General features: G+C 38.6%; 2 protein-coding genes across 2 annotated transcripts in view; one reads left to right on the forward strand and one right to left on the reverse strand.

The window, feature by feature from the left end:
- The window catches only part of CTNNA2 (catenin alpha 2), a 529003-nt gene that overhangs the window by 338943 nt on the left and 162894 nt on the right, over nt 1-27166 (forward strand). The window lies entirely within an intron of this gene.
- LOC127015422 (leucine-rich repeat transmembrane neuronal protein 1-like) lies at nt 18784-20349 on the reverse strand. The gene has a single exon (XM_050895308.1). It carries the CDS (start codon nt 20347-20349, stop codon nt 18784-18786), a length of 1566 nt encoding a protein of 521 aa, XP_050751265.1.

Consider the following 27166-nt stretch of genomic DNA (forward strand, 5'->3'; position numbering starts at 1 on the left):
TTCAGTTGCAATAAAGGATTAAAATGCCAAAATTCTTGGCACAAATAGAAGTTATTTCATCTTCTGTGCTGATCTGTATTTACAGTTAGAAAATGCTTTCTAATATGTAACCCAAATCTCTTTTGTTGCAAATTGAGCTGATTACTTCTTATCTTACCCTGCGTAGACATAGAGGACGATTGAAAACAGTTTCCCTTACAAAAGATTTGAAAACCTTCTGTCTTTTTTCAGAGCCACTTTTGTCTAGAATAGAGTTTCTTATCCTGTGAATATCATCTGATGCTATTCTACTGGCTGTTTAGCCTAAATTGGAAGTATTCAATTAGCTTTAATTCAGCCATTTGATATGCCAGTGGCAGTACCTTATTACAAGGAATTCTTTTTTCTTTTCTGACATTAAGCAAATCTATATTTTCAAATGACATTACTTACCTACTTGAGGAAATTACTCTGAAGTAGGGTGTGAATCTAGAGTGCAACAATTCCTGAGCCCTGATGGGGAAACTTGTATTACACAATCAGTCAGAGATAAAGGACCTTGCTGGAGGTGATTTCAGTTATTTTAGTGGAATTTGCTGCTGAAATTATGGCTGCTTCTGGAAGTAGCTATTCAAAGTCACTTTCAGCAAGCTGCTGTCCTCTCTGTGGGACATATGTGTCCTTGGGTGGCTTGGAGACTGTTCCTTCTCGGCTCTGAAATAGGAGTCCGTGCATTTTCTATCTATGTGAGGAAATGTTGTGTCCATAGCCCTGACTTCACACTCCCAAGAATCTTCCAGATCCCTGGGATGAGCTGGTACTCCCTTGCCAGCATAATTCTGGAGCAACTTCACTCATCTTTGAAAAATCTGAAGCCAGCCAGCTGAACACACAAATTTAGCAGAAACTTCCAGCAAAATGAAGGCTGTAACATCACTAGAGAAGTAGAAACCTTCTGGATTAACCAGACTACCTGTGATCTGAGAATCAAGCCTTTTAGTTACCATGGCAGAAGTAAAACAGCAAAAAAATATATCATTTTTTTTCTTCTTTGATGGCCCTGATATATTAATTTAAAACCTCTTTATGCTACAACCAACCTCTTTCACAGAGTTCTAAAAGAATGGTCTAATCGTCCGTGTTTATATTTTATTAGCTGTCAAGCACTGTCTAACAAAGGTAGCCACTGACAGTGAAACGAGACAACAACAAGGTTATTTAGGAGCACTGTATTGATAGGTGAGAATTAAAGATTGGTATGAGATTTAACCAAGCCCTTGATGGAGTGATGTGCCTAAGAAAAAAAAAAATCTGTCTTTGGATCCATCCAGACGTGCTCCGGTTTAATCAGCATCATCGACGCGAAGCACCCATCTGTAGAAGTGAGGCATACTCCCACCAGAGAGGCGAAGGGAAAAAGCTTCGTAACCAAAGAGGTTCTGGTTTCTCTGTGATACTGGTGTAATTGTCAATCTTTTAAATTCCTGTGATAAAATCAGACTTTGAAATTATCTGAGCTGAGCTACCAACTTCTCAGGACAGGTCTAGAAATAACCTGTTGGTTATGAAAACCTACACCGAATAGGAAGATTGCAATTGAGCTCCCGTTATGCACAATTAGCTTGGCTTCCTACAAGGCTCCTGTGGTGAGGAGTGTAATCAACTCACCTACAGATATTGCAATTTCAGACGTTAATGCCACAGCATTTCTAGGCCAACCTCCATTCCCTGGGAAAACACAGCACTTGATCCATGTTTGGATAGGGAGATGTCCTACTGTTCGCATTAGATGGAAACAGCAATGCTAATGGCAGCTTCTCATCAATGACCCTAGGTTTGTGTTACACCAAAAAAAAAGACCTCTGAAATAAGTGACAGAATCATTCCAGCAATATGATCCACCAATTTTTGAAAATACATACAAGCTCTGATGTTGTGCATTAAATTCAGGTATAGACAGTGCTTTATTAACCACCAATATTGTATTTAAAATCTTGTGTCTAGAACTGGGACCTTTGCCCGTGAATACTCCTACTCCTTGGCAAAGCTAGAGAGTCAAGACTATGTATCTTGATATAGGTCTGTGGCAAATGCCAAATGTGTTCCTGCCTGATTTTGTCATGTCAGCTGCCATTCTGCCTGAAGAACTGTTGAGGAAATGAGGCAGATTTCGACTGTAAAACACTGAAGTATTAATTCAGTTATCATACCAGCAGAGGTATCCTTGTAAGATAAGGTTAAGATAAGGTTATTAAAGATATGAAGAAGTTAAGAAGACTGGTATTTATTTCAAAGAAGACATATCCTTTTATATACATTTATGTTTGTTTACTTTTATTAAGATGGATTCAGTAAAAGGCCCTGAGCATGTGTATAAACCTGCATTGCAGAACATAGGATCTTCCCATTACCATTACCTTGCTTCTTGATTCAGTCTTGTAGTGAATTGAGTGCTGGAAATCTGATGAGGTTTTCACTGTCTCAAATAGTCTGAAAGTTTTGTGTAAAAATTGTTTATCTATTTTACTCTTGGCATTTTTACTAGCTTTCCAGTGATCTTCCTGGCTTCTGCTGGGCCTGCTTAAAAGTGCGTTCATATATGATGATCTTCATAGGTCTTTCCGGGGATGACAGACTTGACCATGACATATTTTCTTGTCCCTGATTTCCTAGGAGGCATCATTTAATTGTTAGCCATGTTATTATGTCTCCAAGTACACAACTGTCAGTAGCTGTTTCGTATGGGAATTAAATATTTTAGATCTTGTAATATGCAGTTTCCTTAATTTTGTGTTTTTCTTTGACATATCACTTTACACTTAACTATAAATAATAAACTACTTAGCTCATACATATCAATAAGAAAGTCTGTTAGAAGTGAGAGATTGCTTGCTTAATACCAGCAAGTACTTTGGAGAACATCAAATCCCCTGACAGGTGAGTGTTGCCACAAGGATTTATTTTGTTCAGGCTTTAACTAAAATAGCTTCAGTTGCATTTTGCTGTTTAAGGATATTGAAGTAGAAGGTTATAGCAAAATGATTCATAGATAGTAATTGCATTTCCCAGCTTACCTATTTCCATAAATGAAATCACAGATTCAATTTGTACTTGATCTTGAGCACAACAATGTCAATATTTGTATATTCATCAGTTTAACTAGAAAGTAGTTTTCTTTTGTTCCTCCCCAAAATATTTCGAAGTTTTAGGACACAGGCTAGTGTTGATTTTCTCTTTCTCCTCATAAGATACACAGAAATGTGTTTCTATATTTGGAGTATTCAGTTTGTTAATTAAAAGAAGCATCTGAATTTTAAAGCGGTAAGGGAAACATAGCAAAGGTATGTGTTTTTATATTGTATTTTCATATGCTATATAATTAGCATCCTACAACAGGGGAATCAGAAAAAATATTGAGTCCTGACGCATATCTGGAAGTTGAATCTTAATTAACTCATCCTTAGTTGCAGAGATAACACACAATCAAATCTGTTATTTCACTAATTTGATTAGACAAACTCATGTTGGACTGAAGGAACAAGAACCATCATATTTTGACCACTCGCTATAGAATAAATGTTCCCAATAAATGTTCCCAACTCACAGCACTCTGGTGTGAGTTAAGCAACTTAGTTCATTTTCTGGTAGTGAAATGAAGAACAGAAAAATTAAGCAATTTAGGTAAAATCATATAGCTCCAATCAATCCAAGACAAGAAGATTGCTGGGCAACTTCTAAAGCTGAACATGGAGCTTAGCACTTCAGTGAATCTAAGCAAGTTTCCAATCCCGTGCTATAAATAGACAAGTATATGTTGCTTAAAATCATAGACTTACTCCAAATAAAACGTTGCTTATGAAGACCAGGGGCAAAGGAAGGAGTTATGGCAGGAATGCTATTTCCTAAGTGGCTTGAAACCCTCTAAGTTATTCTCCAGTGTCCTCCTTGCTAATGTCACTAGTAAAAGAGAGTTTTCCTGAATATCTTTCCTTCCCGTTGCTTCAGTGCTCTCTTTTTGCTCTGTAAATTGTTCCTTTGTTGGCTCCCCAGGTTGTCCATACTTGAAATCGCAAGCAGACCAACAGGCCAGTCTGAGAACTGTCGCTTCATATGTTTGGTGTCACAGCTATTTAGACACTTGAAATTTCTTTCAATTACCCAGTTTCATTGGAATCTGTTACTGTGGTCTGCTAGCCAAAACAAGGACTTTACTAAAAAAATAATAAATTGCTGGCTAATATTATTTGCATGGTAATTGCTTTGCAGTGCCTATTAAATCAGTATTTCTGGCACAGTTTTGTGATAGCAGAAGTAGGGATATTAATATACTAGGACAAAAAGCTTTTCTCATTTTCTGTTTTTTAAAATTAATTACTATTTTCCCATGGCAGGGTTGGGTGGGAAACGTATCCATTGTTACCCTCAGCTTTGTGGGATTTTGATGAGGGCCATTGCATGGGCTGGAAAATCAGTGATGTTTGCAGGTGTTTAGGGAAATGTTTAATGGGACAGGGTCAGCTCTGCTGTAGACTTCTTGTACCTTTGTAGCCCAGCTGATCGGCACAGGAGCAGAAAATCCAGCCTGTTTCCAGCTTGAAAATGACTGAGGACATGTGCCATTCATCAATCTGAAATGCCTGCCATGCATCCTCAGCACAATTAATCTGCATGTGTGCTGGAAGTCCAACACCTTCAGACCACGCTGGATTTACTGTCTTTGCCTCCGTTACCAGCTGAGCACATACACAATCATTTTGACACCTCCAGATGAAATGGACTCTCTGGCCATACACTGGATGTCAAAGGTGTCCATATTTCCATCTGGGATTTGCAGGCAAGAAGTACATGAGCCTCAGATAATTCCTAATTTAGGATGTATAAAGCCACGGCTGTCTCATGGTTTGATCTCAGTTTGATTTCTCCCTCCAGAGCATTAATGGCGATTATATAGTGTATGTGTTGTCTGGGAAGAGTCTTCCCAGACTGCATTTGTTAGGTCTGGTCACAACACCTAGTTGTTTTTAGTAAGCATTTGGTGAAGTTCTGGATTGCGAAAAATAGTCTTACAGGAACAATTTTTAATGTTATATAATGTATCCTGCTTTAAGCATTTCTAAGACGCTTCATACCAAAGCTCGTTTGTCTGTAGTGCATCATTGCATACCATTATTTTTAGCTGCCATGATTTAAAAATGTTGCTGTAAAGACACTATCACATATTTTCTATATGATTTTTTCTTAAGTGCTCACAGGACTCGCTGCAATTTGTAGCTAGAGTTTAATTAATTAATAGGCATATGTAACTGTCAATCAATAATTTAGATACTTCTGGCTCACAGTTTTTGGAATGGAGCTTGGTTCATGAAGAGTGAACAAATATACCATTCCATCTGTTAGCCAAACTACCTAGCACAAAATCATTTGGGGCATAATTATGTCGTTGGCAAGAGTTTCAAAAAACGTGATTTCTAGAGTTTTATTCCCAATTGATGCTTTACTTTGTAGTGATGGAAACCTGACTAATGCATCAAGGACTAGTTCTTTTTTTCACACCTCTGAATAAAATAACTTGTGTTCACCTTGCAAAAAATGCCTAACATCGACGAATATAGGAACCAAGAGACAGGCGTGAAATAATCCTGAGAGCATAATCACAGGAATGGAATTGAAGCTGGTCCGTTGTTATAAGCAGCTGAAAGGAGTCATGTAGGAGTTGCATCATTGTCCTTTTAATCTCTATCGGAAGAGACTTGGGACAATTTGGGAAATGATTTTTCCTTCTTGATGGTAGTGCGAATGTTTTTCTGAACTCTGGGTTTTACAAGATTGCTACATCTGCAAATCTATTTTCCTATTCTTTCGGTGATAAAATTTCTTCTTTAATCCTCTGGAAGCACAGAATATACACATAAGAGACTTAGCAAATTATATTTGAAATATAAAGAAACTTTCTCTTTTTAACTCCTGGAAGGGGAAAACAAACTCATACAAGGTTAGCTATAGGTTAGATAAAAATTCTGAAGTAGGAGTAAATAGATACACTATTTAAAAAGAAAAATAAATTGCTCCAGCTAAGTGTTTACTGCTGGTTGCAAACAGTCTTTATGTGTACAGTTGAACATCATGCAGAAGTTGCACAAAAAGCGTGCATACACTATATATTGTAAAGCTGCAGCTAGGGCAAGGCTGATTTAATGACGTAAGGCGAGTAGTGTTTGTAAGGCACACCAGGAGACTTAAGCAGGTAGTTAGCATAAAACTTAGTCCTTTTTTTACTAAAATCTGTGAGAATATCAAACAGAACCCAGACCTTATTTTGAAGTTTTACTGTTTGCTGTTGTTCGGAGCATGTGGTCACACCCGAACAACTTGTTGTCATTGCGTTGTTACAGAAAGGCACAGGTAAAAATTTGCAATTGAAAAGGCAAAGAAATGAGGTTGTTGAAGAGGGGTCTTATTTATGAATAAGAAACATCTGCTCAGAGTAGTTTACTTTGTTAAGGTTTGCTTCCTTGTGATAAATCACTGGCATGCCATATTTTAGTGTCTGGGGAGAGAGCATCCTTAGTTTTAATTCTTTGCATGGTTAAAGTCATTCAGTTATCATTCAGTTTAATTAAATGGCTTTTAAGATTTAATTTTAGTGAAGGGAAAAATGATCTATCATTAAAATTATGATTGAATGTTTTCCGGGGTTTTTTTTATTGTGGCAGATATTGGGGAAGAGCCTTTGAGATAACTTTAGTAATAAAAAATGCTTCTGGTAGTCTGTAAAATGTGTTATCTGTAATGAAAAAAGAATTGTTAATATTGTTAATTAATAAGTGATGAATTAGTCTGGAACCTGACACTTAATTTACCCCAGTAATGGCATTCAAGGGAAATCACAGATTACACTAGGCTGTCATTCTGAAGAAGCCCTTTTTCTTCAATTTGTAGAAACTTACAGCTCTTCAGCTAAAAATCAGGGCTTGCCTTTTGTCTACTGTGAGGAGAAATCTAGGAAAAAAATATTTATTATTTGACAGAGTAAGACTGAGAAGAGTAAGTTCTATGCATGAAAATGCATTTCCTATATGAAACTAAGCATATTATTGCGCTTAAACAACGGGTAAAGAATTCCCACCCAGTATGAGGTGCTCAGCCGAATACTCAAAGTCACTCACTTGCAATTGCTTCTGTAATTGCCAGAAATATGTATATGCCTCTCTGTAAGTATTGATGGAAAAATAGATGTCCTTAGCGGATCAGTCTGGATGTCTTCTTTCCATATTGAGCAGAGAATCAGTTTTCTTTAGGTTTCCCTATAAGCTTTTCCTTCTACTTGCACCCATCCCCATAGTACTCAAGTGCCTTTTTTTATTTTTTAAATTGTCTGTACAGTTCCTTATATTCTTATTCTTGAAACTGTCTTGACAGTGGGCATTATGAATACAAGTGTTGTCTGAAATTGCATCAGTAAGGGATAGACTATCAGCCTTGCTCTGACTGTGGATAGTAATGAATTAATTTTATGCTGGAAGAGCAAATTGCTTACATTATTATATACAAATCATTTGAATAATCTGTTTTCTAAATATTTTTAATTAGGTAAAATTATTAAGACACATTGGAAATGGGTTCATTTTTTAAATTTAAGACGTGAGAAGTCAAACTGTGCCTTGTTTGTTGGCTTATTCTTTAGTTTCAGTTGAACAAATTAATAGCAACATATTAAAATTAACATAAAAGTGCTAGCTCCGAACTCCATTTAAACTAGTATTTGGTCTTCGCCAAAAGCCACCATAAGATACAGCAAGGCATGGTCTTAGATGGTTAACAGGTAATTTCAGAATAACCTATAGAAGGGCAGTAACCTTGCTTTAATTATTAAAATGCATACAAGAGTGCATAACGTGCTGCAAGCCTTAATTAGAAACACATTCTTGGGCAATTTCTTAGCAAATCACTTGTAGAAAGGGTTACTTAATTTGTCTGTCTGTCTGATAGGTAAATTAACCTATATCTAAAAAAACACTAGTAAGGATAGCATTTGAAGCAGAGATTGAGAAAATTGAAGTGATGGCAAGATTTTACAAGAGAAAAACTTAATCCCTTGCTCCTTCTCATCTTCCCTATAACCACAGCCTGTTACACCAGAGTTTATTAACTTGAGGATGTAGTAGGCTCCCTGAAAGTGCAACCAAAGGATGTTCACTTCTGCTCCAAGCCACCATGTTTCTTCTTTTTTTTGTTTTTTGGTAAGGAACAGGAACTTAAGCAAAACCTACAGTCCTAACAAAGTATTTGGTGTTATCTCAACCAGAAACAGAGCACAGCTCCTTTTCAGGCCTCAGCAGCACCCCTCGGTGCATCCAGTTTAGCATCTCAGCTCCTTCGGACCACACAATGTTCTGGGATAGGATAGTTAAAAGATAGGAACAGAAAATGGTCTGTTATATTGCATTATTCAGAGGAAATGGTAAAAATGGGGATTCTTCCAATTTTAGCAAATGTCCTACAGAAGACAGAAGAAGGAGTAACTGACCAAGAAGAACCTGTGTGTATTTGAAGCGTGGGGAAGTGAAGGGTTCATCTGGCCTCAGTTTCTCCAGGTGGCTGTAGCTGTGCAGGCTGGTTGGAAACACTGAAATTCAGTGCCCGGTCCATGAATAGGAAATTAAAAGGACCATTTCCACCAGATGGTGTGCCTTGTCCCAGATGCTCTTCCTAAAAAAGCACCTTTTTTAATCTAAAAAATTTTAGGGGTATATGTACAAAATTAATTCAATGTTCCCATTTCTGTACAACTCTTCCTTTTATTAATGCCTATTTTTTGCATCAGCGATGTCTTGTACAGTAAGTTCCAAAGTTTATTTTTTAATTTATTATCATTTCTGATGCTAGAGTGTGCACGGGCCCCTGTCACACTCCATATCCTCTTCTTGCAGGTAGGTACAAGCATATCGCAAAAAAATTAACGTCTGCTGTAAAACAGCTTCTGCGCTAAGTAATGACAAGAAGCAACAAAGGAATGCAGCAGGCAGTTTAATGAGGAACAGCAAATAATAATAATATAAAGTGAAGCAACATAAAATTGTGAGGGGAATAAAAAAGAAGGGGGGGTGTGCTTGTTTGGAAATCAGTTGCCAGTGTGTTGCCTTTCCCCTTCGTGATTTTATTTTGCAATAGCCCTATGTGGAGTGGCCACTAGAGGGGGAATGGATACACGTTTTGCTGTTGTGCTGCAGGTGTAGGTCCAGTTTCTTTGCCTCTCTCCTTACATACAAACTTTCCCAAATCATTCATCCTTTTACTTGTCAGTAGCTTAGCCTTATCTAGCAGTTACATCCTTTCCTAACTTATGCTTAACAGAACTGGGGACTGTTTTCTAACTGAAGGCCTAGTAGTGATTTATATCAAGCTATTTATTTTCTTGACAGCTGATCCGTTAAGTATACATTTGAGTTGTTAGTCCACTTTTCTTTTTTCCTCCTTTTTTCTTTTCTCTGCACACTGAGCAGAGATTTTCAATGCAATATCCAGAAAGATAGTTGCCCAATTGTTGCGTGTAAATTACATCACCAAGGCAGGGATGAACAGTTTTCCTTGTATGTTGTCTTTTGCTTTGTATTTGACAATTCAGAATTTCATCCCTCAAAGCTGATATAATCTCCAGCCTTTGGAAATCCCTTTGCACATCGTCATGATTTTCATTACTTTTTGCGATATAAATAATATGTCGATTGAAAAATGCCATACATTTCCTGAGTGTAGCTAGGATGATTCAGGAGCCCTGGCCTTGGGACCATACTGCGCTCCATTTTTTCACTGTATTGAGTAAAAAGCCACTGTATTTTTGTGTGCCTAGCTACTTTTCTATGACCATGGAGCTTGTCTTATTTATGGGTAACTGAACATCTTTTAAAGGTGTTCGGTCAAAAGCTCTTTAAAAGTCCAAATATAAAATTGCTTTTTTTGTATACCACTTTGTTAATATTATTATGGTCGTCCAAAAGCTCAGGACTGCAGGTTGTTACAGAAGCATGATGTTACTTCACAGACGACCAGTCAATTTATCCCTATGGTATGGTATTACAGACCATAATAAATCTTGAAATGAACTTAACAGCTCCTGGGATAAGACTTACCGGTCCGTTGTGATCATCTCTAATCAACTCTGAAATAGGGAAGTGCAGTGTATTTTAGTTATTCAGGTTTTCGTGCAACAGCTACTTTTACTAGAAATCTTCATTTTTTACTAGCTCCTCCACTTCATTTTACACCTTTTTTTTTTTTTTAATTTCTTGATAAACACCATTTGGATGTCCTGATTTGTTGTTTTAAATGCCCTAGTGCTTTAAACACTCTAACTTTTATTTCCCAATTGCTAACATCTCTATTACCTGGAAACAATAGATCTGGGATAGATTTTAGTGTTTGTTTCAAGTTTGATTTTCCCGGACTTATTCATCAAATCCTCATTAAGAGTTATCATTAACAGCCATAGCTTGACTCCTTTGCTAATGAAAAATGACAGCTTGGGGCTAGATTATTCTACATCATGGGAAAACATAACCAGGGAAAAAAGAGAAAAGTTTTCAACTCCCTTTTTTGTGACAGATACACAGCGTAACTTCATAAAACTACTTAAGGGAACTTTTTGGGAAGATCTTCATTCCATCAACTAGAATAACCTAATGTAATCCCTAACAGTTGCTGGAATCAGAGAAATACATACACAAACCCAATACAATAGGGTTTACTTCAGGCTAGAAGGGCCACCCATCGAAAAAACAACTATTGGTTTAGCATATTTCACATAAAGTAAAAGCACAATCTCCAAGGGTCCAGTTCTGTGCATAACAGCAATAAAACAGTTAAAATTTTAAAAAATATACCAAAAAGCCCATCGTGACGGAGCAAAGATGGACAGAGGAATAAGCTCAGGGTTCAGCTTCATGGGACTTCATGGATTGCTGTTTCCCCCACTGTAAATACATGTTTGTATATACTCATTTTGTCATCAAATATCACCACAGTGCTTTGTTATCCCTTGATGAGTTTCTCCTGTGTTGGTTATCACCTAATTCTCTTTCTGCTTAATCTGCTATGGGCACTGTCCCCTTTTCAATTTTCCCCCTTATTTTTTAGCAGTGATTTTCTCTATCCCATGTAATTCACCTTTTTGCAGTTGATGCTCAATGCCCTCCACCTTCTGAAAGCTCGAGTATTGTCCCACGCCGTGTTTTTTGTTTTATGGGTTTTTTTTCCCCATAGAGAGTATGTCAGATGCATTTCTTCTACTCATTTATTGTCTCTGTTATTTCTTTGTCTTTCAGGCCGTAGGATTCACATTCATTTTATTAGACTACAGCAATTACATAATAAATTCATTACATCCAGTTGTTGTCTGGGAATTTGATCTGACAGTAGCATTGGGTTCTGGGCTGTTTGTAAAGGTAGTTACGGCGCAAGGGGGAGGTTTGTGAAGATGGAGGCAGCTGCATATGCCAGTAAAGAAATACAGAATGTCCAATATGGAGTGACATTTACATGAAATTAAGGTAAACATTTGACATGCGGTGGCCTCTTTAGCATGGGGATTGCAAACCTTTTAGCAGCAGCCACAAATTTCTGTTTGCGGTTGAAAAATTGCTTGGGGAAATAATCTGGATCAGAGAAGTAAATTTTCTGTCAAGATAAACTTCAGTACGGAGCCAAGTTTAAAAAAAAGAGGGGGGAAAAACTCCCTAGGTGGTTTATCTCATTATTATTAACATTCTTTAATATTTACCAAGCTCTCTTAGCAAGCCAGACTGTCAGCAGAGGCACTGAACTACAGAGACAGATTCAGGTTTACTCCCGGGAGCTCACTTTACCTCTCGTCTCGCAAAGAGGGTTGATAGCAGATGTGTTTCAAAGGGCTGGCAGTTGTTAAAAGAATCAAAACCTCTGGAATTCAATAGCTGTGGACTGTTCCTGCAGTTTAGTTTGGGATTTTCAGGGTTTCCCTCTTCCCCCCTCCCGCCCCGCCCTCGCTTTTGATTCACTCTGCCTGTGAGGTTCTGGGAATGAAAGATGGGAGAGCGGGTCAGAAGGGATAAAAATTAGAGGGGAAGGATGGATTTTAAAGCATATTCAGAAACCTGTTTTCCGTTTGAGTGGCCCAGCTGTTGGGAGGATGGTTGCTCATACCTTACTGTAACCACTAGAGTACAGAGGTGTGCTGCTTCGGGGAGATTTGGTGTATATAAGCTGCATTGCCTTCATTGGATAAGCCCTTAAATCAATTTGATATGTCCATGCATATTTTTTTTATCTCTGATTTTACTGAAAATACAATTTTTAGTCCTCTCTCCGGTGTCGTGCTCTGGTTTGCTATTAGGAGAAAGGTACGGCTTGAAAAAGGCCAGAACAAAGTTTGTAATAAATGAACGACCGGGCTTAGTGTCTAACCACGTCAGTCAGAGAAATCTGCTGTGCTAAAAATGGTAATTCAGTGATGAAGTAGATTTTTATACTTACCTATTACCTTTGAAATCTTGGATTTAGGCTTTGTTAGCTCAGAAATGGAACCGAATTGGTCACGTTCCCATAGCACCCGTGTTGAAAGACATCTTTCTGGCGGTAGTTACTGTGTCTGGTGAGGATGTGAAGAACATGAGAGCAGCAAAATGGTTTAAAATAAAAAGTGCCTTAGCAGAATAGTAGGTGTTGTTTGCCAAGCACAGGCGCACATAATATTATCCTTTAGCCACTGCCAATTATCTCTAATTTCTATAAGAGATGCACATGTTTGGATTTTGGGGAAGAGGAGAAATGGAGGAAAAGGTGAAAAGCTGGTGTTTATTTTAAACTGAATTTCTTCTCTTGTAATGCAAATCTGGGTACTTTGAACTCAAACTCCTTTCAATGCAGCCTGTTACATTTGACTGTCTCACCCAACTATCACACCAGCAAAGGCGAATAAGAACAGTAATTGCTTTTAAGGCTGAATAATTGTGTCTGAATGCCAACAAGTGGCGTTATCTTTATAACAAAAACAATTGCCCTGTTCTCACGGAAATACAGATTTCATTGCAAATATGTTCACTTTAACGCAGACACACTGCAATAAAATTACAGTGCTCTGCAGCATTCATCTCGGATCTTCACAGCCACCCACCCAATTACAGGCTGTGTCTTGCCAGCAGAAGATTGTTGCTTGGTTTCTGTAATATTTTTGTAGCCTTGCTTGCCTCTACATAGCTTTAGAGGTAGACTGCTCTTACTCCTTTCCTTTCACCAGGTTCTTCTCCTGTAAAAAAAAAAATTGGCTGGTACGGAAAGTCTTTCGCATGGCTCTAAATGTGATTTTTTTTTACGTAGAATATACTCTGAATAGTTGTTTCTAATACCTTAATAGCTCTGGTTTATGTCAGTAATTATATGAAAGGTTAATCTTTAAATCACCAGCATTTCCTAAATTCCTAATCAACTTCATGCTTGGAAAGGAACCCGTATAAATGCTCAATTTGTTAATATTAGACTGGGTTGAGCAGGTCAAGGAAAAGTATAACCTTGGTGCATAATGATAAATTGAACACAGCAAAAATATCTCAGATCTGTTTGGCATAATAGCTGTGAATACGAAAGCTGAATATGAGGGAGAATGAGCGTGGATATAATTAGCAAGAGAATCTGCTATAGCTCAACATCACCCATCTCTCTAGATGAGGGTTTCTTAAGGGATGGGGGAAAAAAAGAGACATTTTGGGTAGAAAAGTCTGATTTTCTAGAAAATCTGTGGTGAACTGTTTACTAGGATAGCTAAGAAGTCCAGCCAAAAAAATTAGTGGAAGAGGCACAGTGCTGGAGTTCAGCGAACAAAATGATGGATGAGGGGGACATTGTGCTCGCAGGGAGTAGGGAGGTGGCAGAGGAAATGACGGGGTTGCGTGCGTGCGTGTTTGGGAAAGCGTGTCTGTCTGCGCCTCTGTAAATGAGAGAGTGTGTGTGTGACCGAGAGTTTGAAAAGACAAGGAGAGAAAAAGAGAGAGAGAGAGATGCTGGCTATCTTTCTTAAATCTCTGCTGTTGTCCTTGCCACAGTCTTCACGTGGGAGGTGAAGGCACCGAAAAATCTCTTTTTCCATGCGTGCACAGTGGTCCCCTTGCCTTCGCACCAGTTCTCGTCTTCCCTTTCATCCTGTCCCCTCCCCCTTTCCTTTTCTCTTTCTTGCCTGGGAAGCTATTTAGTGTTGTACCCTCCTTTCCAGAAGCTGTTTCATCCCTGCTTGCACAGTTTTTAAAACTGCTTTCTCCACCCACCTTCAGTCTTGGTTTTTCATCTGTGCTAGTCCTGTAGATTTTCCATCTTTAAAAAAGAAAAGGCAAAGGAATCCAGTAACAACCTGATTTAGTTGTCGTTACTCCAGTCTCTTCTCTCATCTTTCGTCTCCTCTTAATTTCTTTTATTATTATTACTGTTATTATTATTATTATAGCACTAGAAATAAGCTTCCTAACTGAATACTCCTTATTTGCCATTCTGAATGCCATTGGAGAAGCTGGGGGGAAGGGGAGGGGTATTCAGAGTGTCCTTTTGCTATTAATGCAGAATGAGACACCTACAAGAAACAAATATAGTCCATCTCAAAAGCAAATGAGGGGCTTTTTATCAGAACCAAAAAAAATGACCAAATAGGCTCATTTCAAGTGCCCCTCAATGCCTTAGCCATAAAAACATCCAGAATATATTAAAGCATACAAAAATATCCTTAGGTATCATTAATGATCTTTCTCTGGCACACGTATGCAGGGCAGTTATGAACCAGGCATGGGACTGCATCTTCAGACTGGTACAGAGCATCTAGCTATTGCTGTGCACATGGAGGAACAGGTCATCCCCTTGGTCTAACCCCGTGCAGTACTCAAACAGCATGGTAAAGGAGGGAATTTGCAGCTTTAACACAGAATTTCTTTGTATTTTATATATTCAGGCCAGAAACAGAATGTGGTACATTAGCATTGATTCTGTGGTTTCATATAACTTTTTTTTTTTTTAAAGTAGTACAGAAAGGAAGGAAAAAAGACAGAAAGGAAAATAAATCATCCCTTATATACATTCAAAGCATACACAGCAACAGTTCCTTCATCACTGGGTGCACTGTGAGTGTGTATTGATGTTAGCAGCAAGAGATTGCATATTAGAGATCTCTAACGCTGGTAGTGTTAACCATCCTCAAAAAAGGTAGTTCTTTTCCTTGCCTTTCACCCTGTCTTGTATGTGAAAAGACACTTAAAGAAAATAATGCTAATTACCTAATTATAAAAGGGAGATTAGTCCTATTAAGTGGAACATTAAAAGGGGAATATTTAAAATATTTTCCTTCCTTTGATATTCCCCAAGCATCTCTTGAACAAAAAACTGTCACAACTAACCCCAAAAGCATCTTTTTTTTTTCCTTCTCCCTTTTGATTTTGGAGCCATTTCGTAAGCCAGAATAAGGGCATCAAAAGAGAGGGAATGACATATCTCTGGACAGTTGGTGAACATGACATTTGGAAGAAAGAGTTAGGGAAAATTTGTCCCTGCAGTTGCTATAAATGCAGTACCAATACAGTAACTCTCATATATACCAATGCAAGCAGCCTGGTGCAGGATGAATAACTGGATTTGCAATAGCTGGATTGAAATGAAATACTTGCTCTTTTATTTCTTTATTATCCACATATTTTTAATGTAAACTTTCAGACGAGATGTGGGCACCCTGTGGAGTACCTTCATGCCAAGTCATAGCGGTGACACCCCTCTTTCCACCAGTAAATATTCAGAGGGTATCGAGATCTCCAGAGATCTTCTGGAGATCATTAGGAGGTTGTCTCTGGAAGATAATACCCTTAGAAAAGATTTCTGCATGAAGATTTTGAAATACATCATTTTCTGAAGTTTAATAACTGCTGTCCTCTATATGGAGGATCCATCCATCATCCTGCTAAGGGTGGCAAGTCATTGGTGGTCATTACCTCTCTTCAGGAGAAATGGCAACAGGCAATACCGAAATCAGCTCTCACTTAGGAAATCACTGCGCCTTTAAAGAAAAAGGTTCTGTTCAGTTTACTTGAGCTGTCAATGCAAGATGCATGAAGCACAGAGGTGAATAAATTCCAAAGGCGGAATTGCTCACGTCTTTGCAAACGTAGCTTGAGGTTGCTAACACCAATAAACAGCAGGAATAATTCCAGAGGGGTGCAATCACTAGTGTGTTTAAAATACAACCCACAAATATGCTAAAAATACACAGAAATACAACCACGGGATGATTGTTTGTCGGTATCAGTCTTGCATCAGATTTACAGGGGCAAAACCATGACTACACTGATACGTTTCCTTATAGCAACTGGGGGTCACTACAGAAATAAAGCTAATTCACGTATTTTTTTTACCATATGCAGACAATATTTTAACAATCTTGGTTGGTTTTGGAAGCTTCCTGGCAACTAGCTGTAATCAGTCCTTCTGGCTGCAGTGCTGCATGTTGATTTGAGGAACACACAACATAGTCCAAAGTTAGAGAGCCAATTTTTCACCGTTAAATTCCTTATTGATTTCAGAGAAGGGTTTAATGGGGACAATACATATAGCTTGGCCCTCAGTTAGCATGGCATAAAGTATTTTCTCTTAAAATACGATCAGGCACCCAAAGAGGCTCCTTACCTACGCTCTGCCCTCACTGTTAGGTTCGTACATGGACACTCAACCCCTCAGGTCACTTGGGAGTTTCAGGCTGGCTCAGGCCCTTGTGGGTTTGAGGCACAGAAACAGAAATGTGCATTTGTTTTAAGAGAGAAAAGCCTAGTTTTAACAGTGCGAGCTTGTTTCAAAGCTGTGGGTGAATTTTCAGTGCCTTTAGTAAAAAAGCAGTTGATTTTCATTAAATTTTGTATGAAAAAGTCCTTTCCCAATACATAATCTCATTGCTTTCACAGATGACATTATAGTCTCACTAAATAAAAATTTTTATTAAGTCTATTGTCATATTTAATATTAAACAGGATGAGATGTACCAAATAGAGGAAAATAAGTTCTGACTCCTTAAAAATAGTGTCAGTTAGAAAAAAATATAAAATTCACTCTTTACATTCAAAATTAATGGCTAAAACCTGCTGTGCAGGAAGAAAAAATGGTTTATTCTGTGCCTATTTTCTGCTTTATAAGTCTGCTGAAGCCTTTTAGAGTAGGTGGCACTTCGATGCTATGAAAAAGAAAAAAACCTGTGTTAAATTAAAATATATGTTAGATTTCTGAATTTTTGCTCTATTGGTGGTAACCTAAGGATAGAGAAATATGTACAAAGCATAGAAATGTTCCCCAATTCATTATCCGTAACATTTTATTAGCATGTCATGCTGTATGAAGAAAATTTCAAGATGCTCTGCCTGATGTTATAAAACTACCTCATCTTCATTAGTATGAGAGGAGTTATTGAAAAGATCAATCAGTAGATTGTTCACATACTGGAATGAAAAATCCGAAATACAAGGAAAGGAAGCCTTTATTTAAGGGCAGTCAAATAAAACAGCTGTGTGATTCTACATTATTAAATCACTGCTTATATCCATCAATTCCATTTATCAGTCATTAGTAAGGAGGGTTCGTATACTTTCAGCCTCAGCAGAGATTTTAGAGTTGTTTTGTTAGTGAAGGCTGGTGGTGAAAGTGAGGGACACGAGATAGGCTTTGCTCGCAGTTTACTATCAGACCCAGAAGTATGCTCTAATAACTCTCTGTCTTACTCTGACAGTGCTACAGCCAAGGTTTTACTCTTGAAAGACACACAGGTTTCACCACTGAGAACCGAATAGCTTTTGCTCTTCTCCATTCACCATGGCACCACAGTGCACAAAGCAAGGGTTTCTTTGCTCTTAGCATATCTCAAAACAAGCATAAAAGGGGGAAATGCTAGTAAAAGCCCTTGAATTTAGGTTTTGTTTATCTTTTTTATTTTAAAGAAAATTATGATCAGCACATTTTGGCAGTGTTTCAGTTGTCTGGGTTTTGTTGTTTGTTGTTTTTTTCTTAGTGAGACTTTGCGGTATGATCAGTTTTGATACAAAATACTCTTAGGGGTTATGATACAGTTTTTATGGATCTTACAGCAACGAACAAGTGAGCTGCACTTAAAAATCCTCAGAAATCCTGTCCCAGGGACACAGTGCAAACTTTAGCCTTTCTGAGGTGCACTGGCTCCTTGTTGTACTGACATCCAGTTACAGGTAGCACATTAACAAAAATATAATTCCAGTGTCATGCTTCATATCTCCAGTAACATGATGTAAGTGAATGTGTACTAATTACAATGTGAAGCCATCTGGTTAATTTTAAGCTTTCTATTTTACGTGGCTTCTTTGCTCCTAGACTTTCATTTCAACACTCAGTATGAAGAGAAAAAGAGGTTAAACTGTTGCATTTTGTATACAGGGAACAATTCATTTAATATACACCAGTCTGTAAAAACTGTAAATGCTATTTTTTTTTATTTTAAACAGTTTTCTTAGTTTACAAAAGATCAATAGTGGGTACCTTTTTACACTCTCAGATTCCTGAATATTGACAGATCTTCAAAGGGAGTATTAGCATATGAAATCTTAAGATTGACTGTCCTGAAGGTTTTTAAGACACGATAAAGCTAAAATATCAAGTCTTTTAGACAGCCCCTCTTAACATTTTCGGCAGAGGAGCGTGTCAGAAACCACCAGCAAAGCACAGCAACCCCCCCCGTGCCACTGTCTGCCTGCACGCTGTTATTTGGTTGCACACTGTTTAAATCCCCAAGGAAAATCACACCTCGCATTCCCTCGCTGGCTGCTGGTGACAGGAACAAGATCCGTACTCATTAATGATCACCAGGGCTCCCTCAATGTGGTTGGGTTTGTAATCAACGTAATACTCCTGGGCTGACATGGCAGCCATTTGATGCATGGTCTGTTTTTGCTTCTGCTTTCTGCGCTGTGTTACAAAGCACTGTCTTAGTTGCCTTAAGCTGGCTGGAAAGCACTTCCAGGAGACGTACAACACTAAAACCACGATGAGGAAGGAAAAAATCAGTGCCATGGTCCCCGTCACCACCTTGTGAATCTGAACGGCGTTCTCCGAGTTCTCGCCGGGCATGGTCACTGTTATGGCGTATGTCGTTCGGTCCCCTTCGCTGTCCTGCACGTCGTACGTGGCGGTGGCCGAGCCGTAGCTGAACGTTTGGTCGCTGTTGTTCGTTACCGGGGAGAGGGTGTTAACACTCGTTGGGTCTGCCGCGTCTTCACACAAGTGAAAAGCGTACACCGCATCCAAAACATCCTCGCCCTGCGCGTACTCAGGGGTGGCACAGAGCAGATTGCTGTCGTAGCGACCCTTGAAGTTGCTCAGCCAGGAGGCCAGGGCGCAAACGTTACGGCTGCAATCCCAGGCGTTTGCAGAAAGGCTGATGCTAGTGAGGGACTTCCAGGAGTCGAGGACTCGGGAGTCGATGTAGGTCAGCCGGTTGGAGTCCAGCTGCAGGGATTTGAGGTGAGGTACACTCTCGAAAACGTGAGGTTCGATGTATTCGATTTCGTTGCCGGAGAGATCCATTTTTTCTAGTTGCCATATCCAGTCCAAAGTGTTTACTACGATGGTAACTTTATTCCTTCGCAAGCAGAGGGAGTGCAGGGAGATGAGCCTGGGAAAATGGGCTAAATTCACTTTCACCAAGTCATTGTGCTCAAGGTGCAGCTCAGTGAGTTTGAACAAGCCTGCAAAAGAGTTTCGAGCCAGGCTCTTTAACTGATTGTATCCTATGTCTAGAAACTTCAGGCTGCGACAGTCCTGAAAAATTCTCACTGGCACGAACTTGATGGCGTTCGACCGCATGTGCAAAGTTGTTAGTTTTCTCAGCCCGTGAAACAGGTCAGGCTCCAAAGACTGTAGGTTGTTGTATGATAAATCCACACTGCGCAAGTTTGGCATGGGTCGGAAAGTGGTGTTGGGCAGTTGGGTTATTTTGTTGGAACTCAGGGTGAGCTCTTTAACTCGCCGCAATTTTTGAAAGGCATTCCCCTCCACTGAGCAAATGTGATTGTGATCCAGATAGAGCCACGTGAGCTGCATTAACCCTGTGAACTGTCCATCATGCAGCTCTGAAAGGCTGTTGTACCGCAGAGACAAGCCCATCATGCCCGACAGGTTGCGAGGCATCTCTGTAAGATTCAGTGATTCACAGTACAAAAGCCTGCCCTCACACCGACATAGCTGTGGACACCCACTATTCACGGCTGGAAGCATTTTAGAAAAGATACCCAGCGTACACAATATCAACCCCGGGGGCTTCCTCAGCAGCCAGTTTAAACAGAGACCAATAAGAAGGAAATCCATTAGCAAGAATATTTCCAAATATGCTTGAGAATGTCCATTGAATCTTTTCAAATTCTACATCATATTTTATTTAAGGGAAAAAAAAAACCAAAACAAAACAAAGCCAGAAAACCAAAGCAAAACAGCAAACAGAACAAACACAGAGGCAAATATTTCACTTTACAGCATGCAGGAGCTGTGCAGCATTAAAGTTCACAGACATTCAAAGGTAAAATGATAGTGATTTTGTTCATGTTAAATGCTGCAGCAAAGAAAAAAAAAAAATCTTTCTTCATGAAAGAATTTAATTAAAAAGTGTCTTACCCACCCTTTTCCAGAGAGTGACAACCTCCATTCAGTTGCTTCCTTTGTGTTTGGACTAATTATATGCAGAGCTAAAAAAGACCCCTCTGTGCTACAAATTCAGTCCCTTTCAATTTTGTGCAAGGCTGGCAAGCTCACAATGTCTCACTTCGCTTCTGCTCAAAGAGCGAAAGGCTTGTCCAGCTAGCTTTTTAGCTGACTCCTAGGACCTGCAAGTTTCAGAACTATGTACATGAGCTTGATCTTCTCCTTCTCCCTCTGTCCTTTTCTCTGCAGTTAACACTGTGGCGTGAAAAAAACTCCAAACTCTTTACTAACGACTCCACAGGATTTGTCAATCTGTTTAATGTCCATCATTTGCAACGACCATTGACCGGCACAACCTTTACTCCATAGAGAGATTACCATTCATTCACTGACCGGCTAAGGGTAGCTTTATTTCCCATTCTTTGTTCGCTTTGCTTGTTAGGTGATGCTTAGAGCAGAGAGAGACAGCAAGAATCCCTTCCCTTCAGCTGAGCAGTATGTTGCTAGAGCATGCAGAGGCACCTAGTGTTCACTGAGTGTCGTAAGCTGCTCAGGATTGTACGCCTGCACTGTGCATCTCAGACATGGGCAGATTGAAAAGGGGTGGGCATAAAACCAACATTTGAGCGAACCAGGAAAGTAATATATGCTCTTTGATGAAATGGAAAATACTTTAAGCCTATCTCGCCATTTCTCAAACGGGCACGCACACCCAGCCGCACAAATCATCAAGAGCGAGGCAGTGCTAAGTAGGAAGCTTGAGAATTAGGATTCTTTTTTTTTTTGCTTTTGTTTAAAGTCTGAATTTATAAACTATTAGCTGGGAGAGGGAGATACTTGATTTCTTGGTTTGGGAAGGAATATGTAAACCAGTATCTTTGGATTGCTTTTGCTCTCTAATTCTGATGATGAGATTTGCCTTTTGGAGTCTTGGGGTGGGGGAGTGTGGGGAGGGGGAATGTGTTTTTCTTCTGACATTGTCTAAATAGAGCATGATTTGAAATTCTGTGCATTCTTTCTCATAGAAATGCAGCCAGAGCTCTGCAAATAGGAATGTCTGGTTTCATATAAGCTTTAATTACATTTGGTCTTTTTCCATCCTGCATATTTTGTGTGTATTCAGCACATGCCTTTCCTAAAGGCTGCTTTTTTTTTTTTTTTTTTTTTTGCAGTGTACGCTACGGCACGCAAAACTATAATTCTTGCAGCATAAAGATTACTGTGCTTTTGGAATAAGATTAACGTATAGGTTACTCTAACCATGTCGGCAGCATGCAAAGAAGGGGTTTTAAACCTGATTAGTTCATAAGTTCTGCAGATTGTGCTGGTTTTTGTTCCGTGTACCAAAAAAATCCTTGCCTGATAATTTGCAGTCCTCATTATCTATGGGAAATGCATCGACAATGAGCTCTCTCTGTGATTTTACTGACTGAAAAATATACGATACTTCTGTCAGGAAAATGCTGGCCATCTTTTCCTATTATGAAATAGAGTCTAAAGCCTGTGTGCTGGTGAATGCAATCAGAGCTGACAGCTCACAATTCTGCCTGAATTCTCTATGAAGAAGTTTCACATGGAAATAGAAGTATTGCAGGAGATTGTGCAAATTTGAAGTCAACATAGGTTGTGAAATGCTGGAGGCAGGGCAAAACCGTTACATTTGCTTTCTTTTTCACAACCATATTAATTTTTTAAAAATCTTCTTTTTGAAGTATCTGTTGCAGAGCTGCGAAATCCTAGAGCTGTTCGTTGTGTTTGAGTGTGGCTGGCTGCTGTGAGTGTGTGCTGGGAGAGATCAAGGAATGCAGTAATTTGATGCAGTAAAAGTTGTTTTACAGAAGTCCTGGAAAACTTAAGCTCTCGTGCAGAAAAAGGTGTGAAAGAGATTCATTACAAATGTATTTGCCAAAAGAAGTCTTAAATAAATTACGAATATAAACCACTTTGACTGCGGTTTGAGAACCTGGGGATCAATGTGCTTTTATGCTCCCTATTCAGTTTATTTACATTTTTCTGCTAGTCACAGCCCTTGCATTTCAGTGGTCTCAAAGCAAAAATGTGATGCTTTAATACTATATGAACCTCTTATATGTTTTAGCATTTGGGCAGGAAAGCTGAATGTGCTTTTCCTCTACCAAGATCATGCTGTTTTATTCAAAGCAGGCTGTTTATGCAAGTGTCCACTGGTTGCAGTACACCTTAATTCTGTTTCTCAGTACACAAAAGCAGGAAGGAAAGCAATGACAGAACCAAGGAAAAGAGCATTGAAGCAGAAGAGACTAAAAAAACCTTGTATTTTGATGCAATTAGCAGGAAAAAAAATTTAAAAGATGACTTGAACTATACAGATACTGCAAAAAGCTTCAAAGCAATAAGGTTGTATCCCTTAGAAGACTGCAGCCCTACAAGTCTTCATGGGGGAGGTCTTAATGCCTTCTCCCATATAACAATTTGGGGAGAGATCTGCAACAGTAGCCCTAAAAATTTCAACTATATCTTCAAGGAAAGCTGACATTTTCTGCAAATCAGATGATGATAATGATCACTTACCATCTAAATGCTATGTATAAAGTGAAGAATTCCTCTAGTAGAGATGAAACTCCTTGATACATCACTGGGAAGAGCTGAATACTTTTTTTCACTGTTGCTTCTTGCTGTCACCTGGGATACAGCTTGGATCCTAACCGATCTGCCTATTCCCACACTGGCACATAATCTATTATCATTTGGTTTCCAGAGGTAGAAATTAGAGCAGACACTAGCAAACCTATATAGCATCAGCTGGAAGACTGACAACCAGAATTAGGAACCCAGAATTAATGGCCCTAAGCACACTATCTCGAAACTCTGTCAGAGGTCTATTGCATGAGAGGCTCTGCTCTTATTTGTCCAAAATTTGTTTGTAAAAAAGAATCCAGGTAGTCTTAAAATGAGAGACCTCAACGTATGTTTCAGGCTGTGATGTTGAGGCAGAGTAGTTACCAAATTCAAGAACTGTGGCACGTGGATCTGAAAAGACAAACTTGGGTTAATATATGTCTTAGCCCTGAAATATCTTTTGTACATTTGTTTCTCTTCTGTATTTTTGAAATTTACTTTTTTTGCAATAAAACTAGGAATCCACTTTGAACGTGATTGTAATGCAGAGGGCTTAATTTCCACTGTCTGAGCTGTTATCACAGCCAAACTGTTAAGTTTACACATCTTCTGAAGTTTCAAAGCCTCTGGCAAATCTCTATAAATTAGCAGATTTAAATTAGCTTTATTAAATGTGCTATTATAAAACATTTTAAGAAGCGCAAACTAAGTTTATATGTGTTTAAGGGAGATTGATTAAATCAATGTAAAGTAGGTTACAGAAGAACAACATGAGTAAAGTTTTAGAAAGTTTAGCTGGGAAGCTATTTCTTGGAGTCCTGACAAGTGTAATTCACTGGCAACACCCTGCAGTGATTGTCAAAATTGTTCAGGTTGAAAAAGGAAAACATTTTTCAATCTATTTCGTCTACACATTTTTAATATTGTGTTCAGACTAATGTCACATATCATTTAACTAGCCTCAGAATCATTTCATTCTTACTAATTCCTTGTATTGCATGGCATTACTGTTTGTACCTAGATATTTAACCTGCCTGAGTTTCCAAGCCAGGGGTTAGGACAAAGTGAATAAGATCAGAATCTGGCCACTAATGTCTAACTGTGCATATATACATGTTTTAATACATTAACCGACAAATACGAAAAGACAAAACAGTATATTAAATGCTGAGTATATTTCTTCCTTCTGGTATTTTCTGAGTGGTTTCTATCAGTATAATAAAAAGTGAGACTTTTAGTGGTGATTTTAATTTCCTTTCATGAATGGACAGACTCAAACCTTGATCTTACATGGTAGTCTTTAATTTTCAAGTGCGCTGAACCATGGCATTTTGTATAAAAGAAACATTTAAAAACAGAAAAGGGAAGAAAAAGACATGACTTCAAGTAAAGCAAATTCAATCTGTTATTTCTCTAGTATTTATATCTCGGCCATCCCTGGCATTTGGCCGGCTGCCCCTTCTATATAGAATTTAGGGTTTCGGCTGATAAGAAGTCCATCACCTATATAACATGTCTCTTTCAGTAAATATAAAAATGCACTATATTACCCAAGCTTTTGACCAAAGTACTTCTGGCGATTCAAGATGTCAAAGTAGTAATGATAACTAACTACCGTTAAATTATTGCAGTGCAGAAGAGACACGTTGGATTTAAACTACCTTTAAATAATAGATATTCTTATGTAAATCATCTTATTGTTTTTGACAATGTGACAAACACTTTTCTCTCTCATTACAGTCACTCCATTCTCGTCATCAGCCACATTCAATAGCAGGTAGTCAGGTACAGCTCTATAAAGACCTATGTCCAGAATTGTCGATGCAGTGCGGAAATGTCAATTTTTAGGAAAATATATCAATGGTAACATGAAGTGTCTCTCTCCTCCATTCATGACTGAGAGACTACTTGAACAAGCTAAAGAGTTCCTGACTCTCTTAAGTAGCTGTGAAATGACCTGTGGATTTCTGGATGTGCTGTCACAGCTCTAGATAGTGTTACTGGTTGTGAATGTCCAGGTATAACGGAAGAATGACAACAAGTAAAAACTATCCTTTTGTGATTGATCAACACATTGCTGAAGATCATGTAGCATCCTGGTTAAGCAAAGACTGGTGTGTTACAGTCAAGTTACCGGGTTGTTGGAACTCCTGGTTTATAGGGAAAGTGGAAATTTAAACCTTGGTTTTCAATTAACTCTTGCTAATTTATATCTCTCAAAATGTCTTGGGAAGTCTTGGAGGAAGCATGTGTAGAGTGCAATGATTAGCAATTGTAAAGGTTTTAGTTAGTCATATTTAATTGGAAATCAATTAGTTCCACCTTCAGAAATGCTAAGCTAGACACTCCAGAAAGGTTCGTCTCAACACCGTCTCAAGCATTTCTGGAGGTGCCAGTGAATGAACTGTAATTGTTTTCCAATTAGCTTAAGAGCAAAGGGGGCCACAGCATATCCGTACACTTGAATACATCTACTTTGCCCTCTTCTACTGTTGATAGTTTATCTGTACGGATTATTTTTGAATAAACTATAATGCTAAATGGTCTTTTATTTGTGTTTTAAGACTCCTTTTTACTGAAAGGATTCTGTTCTTACATGGATGTAGCTAACCCAAGATGGCTATTGATGCCATTGCATCTCGTGTTGGTTGGTTGGTTGGTTGATCTTGGTGTATTTACTCAGAATCATCAAGCCCACGAGAGGCTGGATGATGGTGCAACCATGAATACACCACAAAGTGACAGAATAGCAGGGTTGGTTAGGACTGTGAAAAATCTCCCCCGTAGCCAAATCAGTTATGGCCCAAAACCCATCATGTGTCCATGACTTACTGGCATTTTGTGTCCTTCTCCAGAATAACTCGTGTTCCTCAGAAAGCTGGCAAGTCCCACCTGGGGATGCAGGCATAACCATGCCAACAAACTCCTGCTGTAGAGAAGTCATTCGTATTATGTTGGGATAGCCTTCTTGATGCAAAACAGTTCACTCTTTTTATCAACGACATAACTTTAGTGGCAGTAAACACTTTTCAGACTTTCAAGGTGCAGGAAGTAGAGAGAATTGAGAGGAATTTATGAAATCAATTATTAAAAGCTAGGATGAACAAGTTAAAAGCTGTTCCTGGCAGTCTCCTGGAAAGTCTTTTTACAAATGGATGAACTGCTCTTGGAAAATTTTCCCAGAGCAGAAAATCTGTTCTTCTCAGTATTAGACAATCAATTGTTCTTAATCCATTTCTTTTGCTCCTTTCCAAATGTATTTTAAAGCACACTCAGAAAAGATAACAAACCTTATGCTGGCCTTTGTAGATACGTTATTGCAAGAAATATAGGTTGGTGGTAAAGTCGGTGCTAAACTAGTATTTTGAAATCAAATAAAGACCTTTATTGAATTCTCTTCCATCACAGAGGGTACCATTTGAATTAACTCTGAAGGGAGTTTTACAGGGAAACTCTGCTTTTGGATAATGTTACCTGGAAATAATATAATTTGAAATGTTCTTAGATCTGACTCCTGGATTTACTGAAGACCTGAACAATATGAGCTAGATTATGTAGTCATGGAAATAGATGTTGGACTGTAGCAGAACGCCTATAGCAAACAGGCAATCGGATCTTTGGCAGACTGTATTATTCTCAGTTACGTGTGCTTCTTGGTATATTTTGGCAGATGGAGAAGGCAGGATTTTTATGTTTCCATCCTTCTGCTCTGATGATATCCATAATCTGAAGGGAAAATGTAGGATAAAATTTGTTGAAATACTGGTTGTTTGTGTATTGCATCTTATTGGGAGATCAGAGGGAATCTGAATCATTAGCTCATACACAGAAGTAATAATGCAGAAACCAGGTTGAAGACTCACATTTCAGATAGAAGTCATTGTGATTT

Source organism: Gymnogyps californianus, chromosome 4, assembly GCF_018139145.2.
Source record: "Gymnogyps californianus isolate 813 chromosome 4, ASM1813914v2, whole genome shotgun sequence".
Classification (NCBI taxonomy): Eukaryota; Metazoa; Chordata; class Aves; order Accipitriformes; family Cathartidae; genus Gymnogyps; species Gymnogyps californianus.